Genomic DNA, 12,727 nt, shown 5'->3' with positions numbered 1-12,727 from the left:
TTCTTTGATATATTGTTCTTTCGGTTCTCCTGTCTTTCAAGACTGCAAGAAAGTTTCTTTCTATGCTAAAATGCAACTGGATTTTTCTTCCTACCTTAGCTGTAGTGTTAGGCTTAAAAAGGTTAATTATGCTACTATGTACGTGAAAGACATACATAGCTTATATAACTTGTGTAAATAAAGTTAGTGTGCACTTGAGCTTGTTACTTCTTTCTCATAACTAGATGTGCAGTCCTCAACAAGAACAAACAAAAAAAACCTGAGAACCAATACCACTGTGCATTCAGAGAATGAATCAGATTTAAACAGGGTAGAAGAATCAAGAAAATCTTTAGAAATCAATTTAGATCAAATCCATAGTAATATCATTTTTAGTGCTGTGATGATGGAATTAGATTCAAACAGGTCAGCTTAGACCTTCAGAAGTAGAATCTTCATTACTTCCATGATCCTGATTCCATAAAGCAAAAATAGCGAATTTGTGTTGAACTCTGACAAGCACAACTATCCATTACCTGCAAGTGAGATACATAATTCTACTCCTAAAGGGAAACATATTTAAAAGATTGTTTAAAAGTTCTAAGAAAGTTTTAGTGGTATAAAAAGTATGTTTGTACATGCATTTATTTTTTTGTTGGTGGTGGATGCATGCAAATAAATCACTTATTTCCTTACATTTTAATTCTTTGTCTTCTTTGTTCTTTTTTTCCTCCTATATCTTTCATTTCTGTTACTCTAGCTCTTATTGAACTTCCTTCCTCCTCCTTGCCTGGATCTCACAAATTTGCTCAAGATAATTACTTCTTTACTGTCATCTTCTGTTTCTCAGAAAAAGAACTAGAGCTTTGTGTGTTAGCACTGTGTGTTGTTCAGAGATTTCTGAACTCCTACATTCTTTCTTTATTGACTCAGTCCTCTTTTTTCAAATCCTGCTTTTTCTCAGGTTTTTAATAGTTTTGTAAACTTCAAACTTCAGTCACCCAATCAGTAGGACAGGATTTACTTCTACACCTAAATTGCAGATGGATTAACCCATTTCTTTTTAACTATTTCAAGATGATCAAGCACAAAACAAACACATTTTGAAGACTAGTCTCTGGGGTCTCCATACTTCTATATGTAGCTGTGACACACATTAATGTTCAAGGGTCAAGTCTGTAGGTGTGTTCAGCTGTGTTTGGATATGTTCCAGTATGCTTCCCTCTGTCTCCAGCAGGTTGAGTGATTTAATAGCTGTATTTAAAAAGTTGACCTTAAGAGATTTTTCTCCTTTCTCTAAATTTTAAGTATGTGTGAGCATCTCAAATTTTAGCTAATATTGCTGAAAGCTGTAAATGTTTAATACCTCATTACATGTCTCCCAGATGAGTATTGTTTCATATTTCTGAAGTTAAAATGCATTTCCATAGCCTCTTATACTTTCATCAACTAAGTACTGTATTTGTACATAACAATATCCTCTGAGTTTTATTTCTCTTCTTTCCCAGCTGTCCTCTGGTACTTAAGTTACTTCAATAAGTATGTTTTTCTCTTCTCAGTTCTCGGCACGGATAATGTGGAGCAGAAAACCTACAGTGATGCTGATATGGTCAAACATGTGTTAGCTGAGGTATGCTTGTCTCTAATGCTGTGTTAATACATTTGAAGACATGTATTTGAGGAAGTGTGTTATTTAGCTACTGGAAATTTTGTTCCTGTTACCTTCAGGAGTTGTTTACAATATACATGGATAAGAAGCTGCCCATTTGGTTGCACTATATCAGAAACAAAATTTAGCAAAACTATGGGCATCCATGGAGCCAGTGGGATGTAAGAAAGAAACAGCTTTCACAAAGTCACAGAATCTCAAGGACTTGAAGGGACCTCGAAAGATCATCTAGTCCAACCCCCTTGCCAGAGCAGGGTCACTTAGAGTAGGTTGCACAGGAACTCATCCAGGTGGGTTTTGAATGTCTCCAGAGAAGGAGACTCCACAACCCATCTGGGCAGCAAATTCCAGTGCTCGTCACGCTCACAGTGAAGAAGTTTTCCTTATGTTTCTTTGAAACTTGTTGTGGTTTGGCCCAGCTAGCACAGTAGCACCACGACAATCTCTCGCTTGGTGCCTCCATTCACCCCCACCCTCATTAGGATGGCAGGTGCCCCAGTGAAATGGGAGTAAAAAAGATAAGCAAGGTTGTTGTGGATTGAGACAAGGGCAGGGAGGGCTTGCTGCCAATTACAGTTCTGGGCAAAACAGACTCCAGTACTTGACTTAGAGAGGAAAGTAGGAAAGTTTATTCTACAAGAAACAGAACGTAATAAAAGCAAAAATGGAGTAAGAAGATGAGAAAATTACAACCAGCACTTTAAGATCTCCCTCCTCCATCCCTCCTTTCTTCCTGGGCCCAGCTCACTGCTCCTGATATCTCTACCTCCTCCCTCTTCAATGGCTCGGGGGGGGCAGGGAATAGGGAATGTGGTCAGCCTCTCACAGATGGGCTCCACCGCTTCTCTCTGTTCAGATGAGGATGACTCCTGGGCATTCTTCCTCTGCTCCAACACGAGGTTCCTTCACCGGGACACAGTCCTTAACAAACTTCTCTGGTGTGGGTTGCTCCCAACAGCTGCGGCTTCTGCTGATACAGGGTCCCTCACACAGGACGCAGTCCTTGGTGTGAATATCTCTGGTGTGGATTCTTTGCCATGGTTGCATTTTCTGCAGATAGAGGGTCCCTCTCTTGGGACAAGGCCTCTTCTGAGCATAAGTTTAATGAGCTACTTTGTTGTGGGTTCCTCCTCACAGTTACAACTTCTGTGAATATTGGGTCCCTCTCACGGCACACGGCCTCTTCCAGCCATAGTCACTGTCTCTGGCTCGGGGCCTTTAATGAAGTGAATTGCTGCCCCTGGTCCAGGGTCAGCTTTATCAAAATGAGTCTCTGCCCCTGATATGGGCTCATTATCAAAATGAGTCTCTACCGCTGATGCGGGGTCTTTAAAGAAATGAAAATAAATCTCAGCTTCACCAGTCCTCTCTGCAGAATGCAGGGGAGTCTCTGCTCCAGCACACCTCCTCCTCTCTTTCGTCACTGACCTTGGAGTCCACATGGTTGTTTTTCTCATTGTTGCTACTCCTTACACCACCACCAGCCAGAAGAAGAAGAAGGGACAGAAGAAGTGGGAAGAAGGAGGAAGAAGCCTCCTCTTCCAGCTTCTTCTTAAAAAGTGATTGTGGAGGCATCTAATTGGCTCAGCGCCAGAAGTGGGTCTGGCTCAGAGCTGGAGAGAGTTTCAAACAACTACTTACAGGAGCCATCTTTACAGCCCCTTCCCCCTTACCAGAAAAGGCTGTCATGTCAAACCACGACAAAACTTTTCATGTTTCAACTTGTACACATTACCCTTCGTCCTATCATTGGACATCATTAAGAACAGCCTGTCTCCATTCTCCTGACAGTCGCCCTTTATGTACTTGTAAACATTAATGAGGCCACCCCTCAGTCTCCTCCAAGACAAATTGCCCCAGCTCCCTCATGCTTTCATCGTAAGGGACATGCTCGACTCCATCATCTTTGTGGCCCTGTGCTGAGCTCTCTCCAGCAGCTCCCTGACCTTCTTGAACTGAGGGACCTAGAACTGGACACAGTATTCCAGATGTGATCTCATGAGGGCAGAGTAGAGAGGGAGGAGATCCTCTCTTGACCTGCTGCCCACAGCCCTTCTAATACACCCCAGGATGCCATTGGCCTTCTTGGCCACGAAGGCACATTGCTGGCTCATGCTAATTGTAGTGTCCACCAAGACCCCCAGGTCTCTTCCCCTGCACTACTCTATAAGAGTTCATTCCCCAGCCTGTACTGGTACATGGGGTTCTGTTTTCCCAGGTGCAAGACTCTACACTTGCCCTGGTGGAACTTCATTAGATTTCTCCCTGCCCAACTCTCCAGCCTGTGCAGGTCTCATTGAATGGCAGCACAGCTTTCAGGTTTGTCAGCCACTCCCCCCAGTTTAGTATCTTGGCATCTACCCTCTCATCACTATTCAGATTAAGCATCCTGTTCTGGAGAAAGTGTTATTTAGAAGCCCATGTGCGTAAGTATAAGTGGCTTCTTTGTGTGATTCAGTGTTGCTCATACAACCTCGACAGCAGTCAGTGCAAACCCCAAAACTGTCTCCAGGTTTGGTGCTTTTCTCTCCTATTGCTACAAATGACTGTGAAAGAGAATCAAGAAACACAGTTACGGATGTGTTCTGGACTCAAATGATTAAGCATTAATCATTGTTCTAGCATTGTTTATCCACTTGAGAGGGGAGAGGGTGATGCATTAAACAATAGCTAGGAAAATCTAAAACTACTATAAAGTTATCCCTTATCTGATCAAAAGTAGACATATGTTATCATTTTGTGAGCAGAAAGATCGGGACCTGGAACTCGCAGCTCGAATTGGACAAGCACTCCTTAAGCGAAATCATCTATTGACAGAACAGAATGAAGCTCTAGAAGAACAGTTAGGACAAACTCTGGATCGAGTGAGTGATATCTTGGTATTTCCTTTCTTGTCTTTTTTTTTTTTCTTCTTTTTTTTTCTTTTTATGATGATGGTAAGAGTTTTAATAGAAGTATATTATTTCATTGTAAAGCAGGTGATTGCTGTTCTCAAACTACAGACAGATCATTTTCCTAGTCATTGTCATTCAGTCAGCTTTCTTGGTCCAAGAATTGACTGTGAAGACTGCATATCATGATTACTGAGAAATGGAGAGGCCGTTAGGTGTTATTACAATATATCTAGAGCACGATTGCGTTTTCAAAGCATTTGTTCTACGATCAGTCAGGTATCCTGCCATTAAAGTAAGAATCTTATAATCTAAGTCAAAATGAGTTGATACCTGATATGACCTGCTGCATAACAACTTTACAGATGAGGAAACAGGAAATTAGCTGACTTGATGGGGTTCTTACAATAAGACTAAAGAAGTAAATAGATTAATAAAATATGGTGAAAACTGAATTCTGCTCAATAACTTCACTCTATCTCTTCCTTTAAGCACAGGTTCTTGATCAAATCTTTTCTTTGTTTTTATTTCTTAAAGAATTAAATAGTTGAGAAACGATGAAATATCCTATGTTTTTTTTAGTGCTGAGGTCAACAGATGTAGTCGAAGTTACAGTGAACAGGATTCAGCTGCTTGTATAAACCAGTATGTTGATAATAAAAACAATTATAATTAGCTGTAGAGTAGCATAAGTTTAGTTTTTATGTATTTATATAGTATTAGTATATGCTTCTTGTATAAATATTATAGCTAAAGTCTTCTGTAATAAGTTACACTATACAAGTATTATTTTATAATATGTAAATATACATATAAAAACTTAGATACGCAAAATAAAGTTTCTCTAAATGAGATCTGTCTTTTCTCTTGTTTCTATTTGTCCTATGGTTTATTTAATGTACAAACTGGATGGTGACAGTTTGAAAATATAGATGTCTGTCAGTCCTTTTCTCCAGGAAGCTGCAGTTCAGAAAAAAATGGTCATAATTAAAGTGATAGCATGTTAAAATGTAAATGTGTATCGAAGCAGTTGGAAAATTGTTTTGAAGCAAACTATTAGAAAAGTATATTCTATTGTCCATTCTTCTGTCAATCCTGGATTTTCAGTCTCCCTTACATTGTTAACATTATGATTTTTGTGAACTCCCTATGGAATAAATAGAGGCTAAATCTTCTGTGCAAGTATAAGTAAATGGATCACGACCTGTGTGCTGTTTCTTAATCTCATTTTAGACTGAAGCAGTGATGTTCCAAGAGGCTGCATAAATAATACTCTGTAATATTGTAAAACTCTTTCACAAGCTGATGGTCTACTTTTGTCATAGGTTAACCAGCTGCAGCATGAATTGTCAAAGAAGGATGACCTGCTCCGTGTTGTTTCCATTGCTTCTGAAGAGAGTGAAACCGATTCCAGCTGTTCCACACCACTTCGTTTCAATGAGTCTTTCAGTGTATCCCATGGTCTGTTGCAGCTGGATGTCTTGCAAGATAAACTCAGAGAGCTGGAAGAGGAGAACCTTGCTCTCAGATCAAAGGTATGACTGACTTGTATCCAGTATGTGGGGCATACACTGTGATGTAAATCAGGATGGTTAAAGAAGGCAGCATCTGGGCTTCCCTTGGAGCGTATGACTGTGCTCTATCGCTATATAGAAATCATACCCAAACTCTTTCCCTTCACCCTGAACATTCTTCTGTTTCCTTCACCACTCCTCATTATCTCCAGAGCCCCCTAGTAGTCATTCCACAATGACTTTATGGTATGAAAGAATATGGGAACACATGTAAAGCAACCCAGCAAAAGTAACGGACCCCTTAGGCTCTCAAGCTTGTGAGATCTCTGACTGCAATCAGCAGTAGTATTTAGTGAATTCCATTGTGTTCCATTACATTTGTGTCAGCTTGTATTCAGTAGTAAGGGTTAATAAGCTTCTATGCAAATTCTTTTAAAGACGTGCTTAGTTTTGATGGTGTAATTAGTCTCTGTTACTGCAATGTGTCTCTCTCGTGTAAACATTCAGAGGCCTTTGTAAGGATAAAATGGCCAGACCAAATAATGGCTATAGAAAGTATGGAACCAACAGCAAAGGTTACAGGAGTAGGAATCTACAGATGGAATCTCTTTCCTTCAGAGGTGGACACAAGGGAACATTGTAAATTAGGAGATTGGTTAAAAGTGGGTTCTTTTGTTGTTTGTAAGAAAAGGAGGGAGGTGTTTTTAAGAAAGGTGGCAGTTTTTTCTCATGTGTGTGGTTTTTTGGTTTGGTTGTGTTTGTTTTGGTTTTTTTTAATGTGAGCCTCTCCCAATATAAGCTTGTTAGAGCAGTACGACAGAGACTAGATTCCTTTAATGTGAATAAAATATACCTTTCTCCTTGTTTGTCTCCAAAATAGTTGGCCTGAGATGCACATCCTTCCTAAAACTCCCTAAGACAAAATGGTTAATTTAGTAGTGCTGTAGAAGTAAAAAAAAGTTCAAATGGCTTTTGTTATGCTAAACCTATATGTGATTACAGAACACTACAGACCAAGGCTTCATTTAGTCTACCTTAGTGTGAAAAAATGGAATTGAAAAGAGAGTGCTGTCATTCTGTGGTACAACCTTTGCTGACCTGAAATAGCCTTAATCACATTGAGCCGATGCTGCTTTTTTTTTTCTCGTGTTCACGTGACAGCTTTATGTGAGGCAGTGTGTTTGACTGCACTTATGTAACTGTACTTCCACTTGCTTGGGTAATCTTTAAACCCATTTACGAAGTTTTATGGTGAGTCACTTACTGGCAAACAGTCTTGAATATCACAGAATCATAGAATATTAGGAGTTGGAAGGGACCTTGAAGGATCATCTAGTCCACCCCCCTTGCCAGAGCAGGGCCACCGAGAGTAGGTCACACAGGAACTCATCCAGGTGAGTTTTGAGTGTCTCCAGAGAAGGAGACTCAACAACTCATCTGGGCAGCCTGTTCCAGTGCTCTGTCATCTCTACAGTGAAGGAACCCTCACCCATTGCCCCTTGTCCTATCATTAGACGTCATTGAGAACAGCCTGGCTTCATCCTCCTGACACCCACCCTTTATGTACTTGTAAACATTAATGAGATCACCCCTCAGTCTCCTCTTCAAGCTGAAGAGCCCCAGCTCCCTCAGCCTTTCATCATAAGGGAGATGCTTCGCTCCATCATCTTTGTGACCCTGCACTGAACTCTGTCCAGCAGTTCCCTGTCCTTCTTGAACTGAGGGGCCCAGAACTGGACACAATATTCCAGATGTGGTCTCACAAGGGCAGAGGGGGAGGAGAATCTCTCTCAACATACTCGCCACACTCCTAACACACCCCAGGATGCCATTGGCCTTCTTGACCATGAGGACATATTATGTAGAAGACTCGTCTTCGCAATCAAAACAGAGAAGAGAAATGTATTCCCATGGGATGTTGTTTAGCCCTGTTATGATACTCAGTCTCTGGCCCAGTCTAAACAGACTAGTTGGGGAATTTGGAGAAGAGCTGTTATACTGAGAGCTTTTCGGTGCCATAAAAGATTGGGCTAATGTCATTCAGTTTTCAAGATTTTTTTTGCCTAAGAAATTTTGAAGCAGATTCAATTGCTTATTTCTGATTACCAAATGACACATTCTTGCTACAATTTTTTATTAGATGCAAGAGATAAAGGTTTTTTTCCTGTATCTGTGTGTCTTTCACTCAAAAGACCCATACGATTCAGGGAAATATTTTTCAGGGGGAAAAATACTTAACAAGTGTAGCCAGGTGCAGAGAAATTGTAAAGATACACAGAGAGGAGATTCTTCAGTTACAAGAATTTCAGAAAATATTAATGTATGTATAGATCAACTGAAATTGGAATACCAATAATTTTCTTCAAGGCTTGCCATCTGAAGACAGAAACCATTACGTATGAAGAGAAGGAACAGCAGCTGGTGAATAATTGTGTGCAAGAACTCCGTGAGTATCCAGGCTGCTATTATGTGAAATGCTCTTGTGCCCATACCTTCTTGGTTATCCCTGAATCAAAAAATGAGCTTCAGCAACTTATGCTAGTTATTCTTGTCTTGCCCTTTACCCAAGTTCAAAATTGTTTCTGTATTTCGTCAAGCTTCACTCTGGCATTCATCTTCAGGTATGTGTACTGCATATATATATAGAGAGAGAAAATGAGCACAAGATTAAATGTCTGCAAACCTCCTAAATTGAAGCCCACAGACACTGGAAAATGAATCATGTACATTTCTTGTATGAAATGTTCAGCACACTTGGCTCAGCAATGCATCAGTGCATAGACTCTTAAATGCTCATTCTGAATTACTATATATCTACAAACACATTAATTTGTTTTAAAAACATATTATGAATCTTAAGCATTTAAATTGGCAAGTGTTTCAATTTGTCTGTATTTGTTTTTGGGACTACTTATTTGCAAAGAACTGCATCTGCTCTTACACAAATGTGTGTTAACTATTCTGAAACAATGTGGAATAACTCTGATTTTGTGTGGTGACTGATTGTGTAACCAGCTGGTACATTTTTTTTAAATGTATGCCACTTCTTTTGCACAATAACCTTAAGCTTATCTTTTAAGATTTTTTAAAAAATTATGTATAGCCACCATAAAGAAGACTGGGGTTGCTGCTTGATTTTTCTTGTTCCAAATGGCCATAAAATACTACAAATTGATACTTACTTGGTCTTTAATTTACTCCATTCCCCCTGAGAAAATCTATGCTTTGCAAATTGAAGTTATTTCATGTGAGCTCTCCTATTTTCCCTCAATGAGAATGCTTGTGAGTTCTGATTTGTCCTGATAGCACATATAGGCATGATAGGTAATAAACTCATGGAAGGACTCTTCTCCCAAAGGCTGTCTACAGCTTTAAAATTATTATCTTCAGGAAAAAGTTATATGACTGTGAGCTTAAATATCCATAAGCCCATGGGCAGAATGTTGTTCTGCAGTATATCTGTGAGGTACAAGAACCACTAAATGTGTAATGTAGTGTATACAAGATTGATCAGTCTTTGTTATGACTTTGCCATGCTTTCAGGGCAAGTATATAAGCAAGACTAACTGCACAAAAAAAAAAAACAGCTTTTTGAGTTCCTTTATCATCTTACTTGATGAAGTAGTTGCTCAAAGAAAGAAAGAAACTGGAAATTGTATGTAGTGGATCTTTGGGAAATAGGTAATGACCAAAATTGAGAGCTACATAGGTGTGTGTTACACTTGACAAGGTCTGACAAAAATGCCTTTGGTTACAGAGAAGGGTAGTTAGTAACAAGATCAATTCAGAGCCTGGCTTCTTCAGATTGTTCCAAGTCTGACCTTAGTCACAAGCCAGTATGTTGTCCAAAGTCGCTTATAGCAGCTTACCTTGGGTTTTCTTATGGTCATTTCACATACCTGTGATAAGTGTTCCATGTTGTGCATACTTAACTCTCCCTCTGTTACACCTACATTTGAAGTTACCTATCTCCTTCTCCTCCCCACCACTTATCTTTTCCTTATGGGTATTGTAAGGCACTTTGTACTATGACCTAGCTACTTAAGAGATCATTTTGATTACGTAAGAGGTCATTTTGTAGATTTTTGTTGACTTTCACTGATCTTTTCTGGGGTTTGGTTTTGGTTTAGTTTTTTTGTCACGTCTTGGGAAAAGCTCTCTACTAAGTTCCTTTTATGTCTTGTAGGGCAAACAAATGCACAAATTTCCAGAATAACAGAGGAGTTGTCAGAGAAGAGTGAGGAGTTGGTTCGCTACCAAGAAGAGATTTCATCGCTTTTGTCTCAGATTGTTGATCTTCAACATAAACTCAAAGAAGTAAGGGAATGCTGATACGGAATGTGTGTGCATATGTGAACATGCCAGGGCTTACAGCAGGTAAAAACTGACTTGTAAGCCAGGGGTTACACTGTGAGAGTAGCTGTTTTGGGAAAGTATGGCAGAGGATCAACTCTCTGGGAAATCAGCTGAGAAAATGATGGGCATTTTTTTTGCTTTCAGCATGTGATTGAAAAGGAGGAGCTGAAACTTCACTTGCAAGCTTCCAAAGATGCTCAGAGACAACTGACAGCAGAGGTACTTAAGGCTTCTCTATGTATACAATCAAATGAATGTATAGAATACAAAACAAGAGAAAGAAAACTAAGAGCAAATGGGAACTATTGCTTTTTAATTAGCTAGAGCTTGTAATTTTTTGTTGTGATTGGAGTCATATGATTGAGGAAAATAATCATTATTTAAACCTACACAAATATTTTGTAGTTCTAAGACTACAAAAGACAAGGAAGGTGTTCTAAGTAAGGAGTCTTACTATTCTTAGTAGTTACAAGAATGGTTTAGCATTAGTTGTACTGACTATATCAACACTACTGTAGCACATTAGATTTTAAGGAAGTTCATAGAATCATAGAATATTAGGGGCTGGAAGGGACCTTTAGAGATCATCTAGTCCAACCCCCCTGCAGAAGCCGGTCTGTAGTCACGTTGACATCCCCTTTTCTCTTGCAGCTACATGAGTTGCAGGATCGGAATGCAGAGTGTCTAGGGATGTTGCATGAATCACAAGAAGAAGTGAAGTTGCTGCGCAGCAGAGCCAGCGCTGTTGCGTGTCTCTGCCACCCCCAGTCACGTGGAGCCTTTCCTGTGGTAATAAATACTGCCAGCACAGCACATAGGGCCTCTAGTAGCATACAACTATTGGACTAAAACAGCCATTGGGAGAAGCTCCAGCAGGAACTGTTTTGTAGTTGGCAAAGGAGCTGATCTAATGATATTTTGATTCTTGAGAATTTTATCAATTGAGAAATGAATAATTCACTTGCAATATTGTGATATCAAAATATTTTTTCCTTTTTGTAAGCCTTTTCTGTTAAATATGGGAATTAACATGTTCTGTACTGCATGCTCAGTTGTGCTAGTATATATTGTTCAGTATTGAAGTGAATTTTATAACTTGACAGTGTTTCTTTAAGAAACAAAGCATCTTTTCAAGAGTTCAAACAGTTTTTTCCATTATGTAGTTTATGATGTAATTTTATGTCCTTATCTTGTGAGCTGAAATTTTAAACATCATCAGAAAGGCATGACCTTAGACTAATTGCCAGAGATGACTAAACCAAGGAAAAGGCTTAAAGGCATTTTTTTTCCTCTTCTTATTAACATTAGGTATGTTCTGATTGCCGGACTCTCAAAAATTTCTAGGCTGTACTGTGAATTTGTCAGGTTTGGGTTGGTTGTTCTGTGTATACAGAATCCCTCACGTCTGTGTTTGACCTTATAAGAAGTGCTCTTAGAATTGTAGCTTAATTTAAGAAACCAAGAATACGAACAAAGAGTACCAAGAAAAAGTAGTTGTTGCTAATGGAACTGAACCCATACTGATTATACATAGGTGTAATTATGGTGGAAAACTCCTCCATGCCCTTCTATCAGAGACCAAAGGGTTTGTCTGAAACTTACTGATATTGGGGAAACAAATGGAGATTTTTTTTTTTTAGTATTTTTTTAGAAATGTTTTCTCCTATAATTGTTAGGAGGAAGACTTGAGTCTAATTTGTCTACTCTTTTGGTTTCCATTTTTCTTTAGGATTCTCTTGCAGCAGAAATTGAAGGGACAATGCGGAAGGAATTGAGTCAGGGTGACGAATCTGTTCTCTCCAAGCAAAAGTATGTTTTCAGATCTCTGTGCTATTTCAGTGTTTTAACATGTGCTTGTGTTAAATAAGGACAAACATTTCTGGAAATCTAAAAATGTGAATTTTCCTTTTGTAATTTTTCTACATAACTTAACAAATTCGGTCATCTTTTAAACTTTGAAACTTTTACTACTCTTCCTTGATTCTATGAGGAAGTTTGAAATTTGATGAAATTATGTTATTTCATTCTTTGTGATATTTTTATGTAAATTCTCTGCTGCACAGCACTAGTTTTATCCCTTTTAATGCTTATATAAATTCCCAGGCAAATGAAATTATAGCTGAAAGACTGATAACAGTTTCCAAGACATATTCCTGGATCTCTTACTCCTAAGCAAGGTGCAATAAATATGCTTCTGAAAGCGTGTATAAATCAAATAAATAAAATAGATGCTCCTGAATATTCTCAAGTGGAATTCTCAAGTGAAGCCTCTACTCTCTCAGTTGAGGTTTGGGTCTTTCAAGTCAAAGTAAGTGATA

At 38.9% G+C, this 12,727-nt stretch overlaps 1 protein-coding gene across 2 annotated transcripts in view; it reads left to right on the top strand.

Annotated features, from left to right (window-relative positions):
- The window catches only part of TRAK2 (trafficking kinesin protein 2), a 29,750-nt gene that overhangs the window by 10,312 nt on the left and 6,711 nt on the right, over positions 1–12,727 (top strand). Inside the window, exons 5-12 of one of the 2 annotated variants that reach the window (XM_062003147.1) lie at positions 1,539–1,609; positions 4,396–4,512; positions 5,865–6,074; positions 8,421–8,499; positions 10,240–10,370; positions 10,554–10,628; positions 11,061–11,195; positions 12,139–12,218. In XM_062003147.1, coding sequence (XP_061859131.1) covers positions 1,539–1,609; positions 4,396–4,512; positions 5,865–6,074; positions 8,421–8,499; positions 10,240–10,370; positions 10,554–10,628; positions 11,061–11,195; positions 12,139–12,218 — 898 coding nt within the window. Of the gene's footprint in view, positions 1–1,538; positions 1,610–4,395; positions 4,513–5,864; positions 6,075–8,420; positions 8,500–10,239; positions 10,371–10,553; positions 10,629–11,060; positions 11,199–12,138; positions 12,219–12,727 lie in introns of both variants that reach the window. The other variant, XM_062003146.1, reaches the window with a different exon arrangement.

The sequence above is a fragment of the Colius striatus genome, chromosome 9 (genome assembly GCF_028858725.1).
Source record: "Colius striatus isolate bColStr4 chromosome 9, bColStr4.1.hap1, whole genome shotgun sequence".
NCBI classification, from domain to species: Eukaryota; Metazoa; Chordata; class Aves; order Coliiformes; family Coliidae; genus Colius; species Colius striatus.
The sequence above is the reverse complement of the archived record's forward strand: the minus strand, read 5'-3'. Positions and strand labels throughout refer to the sequence as shown.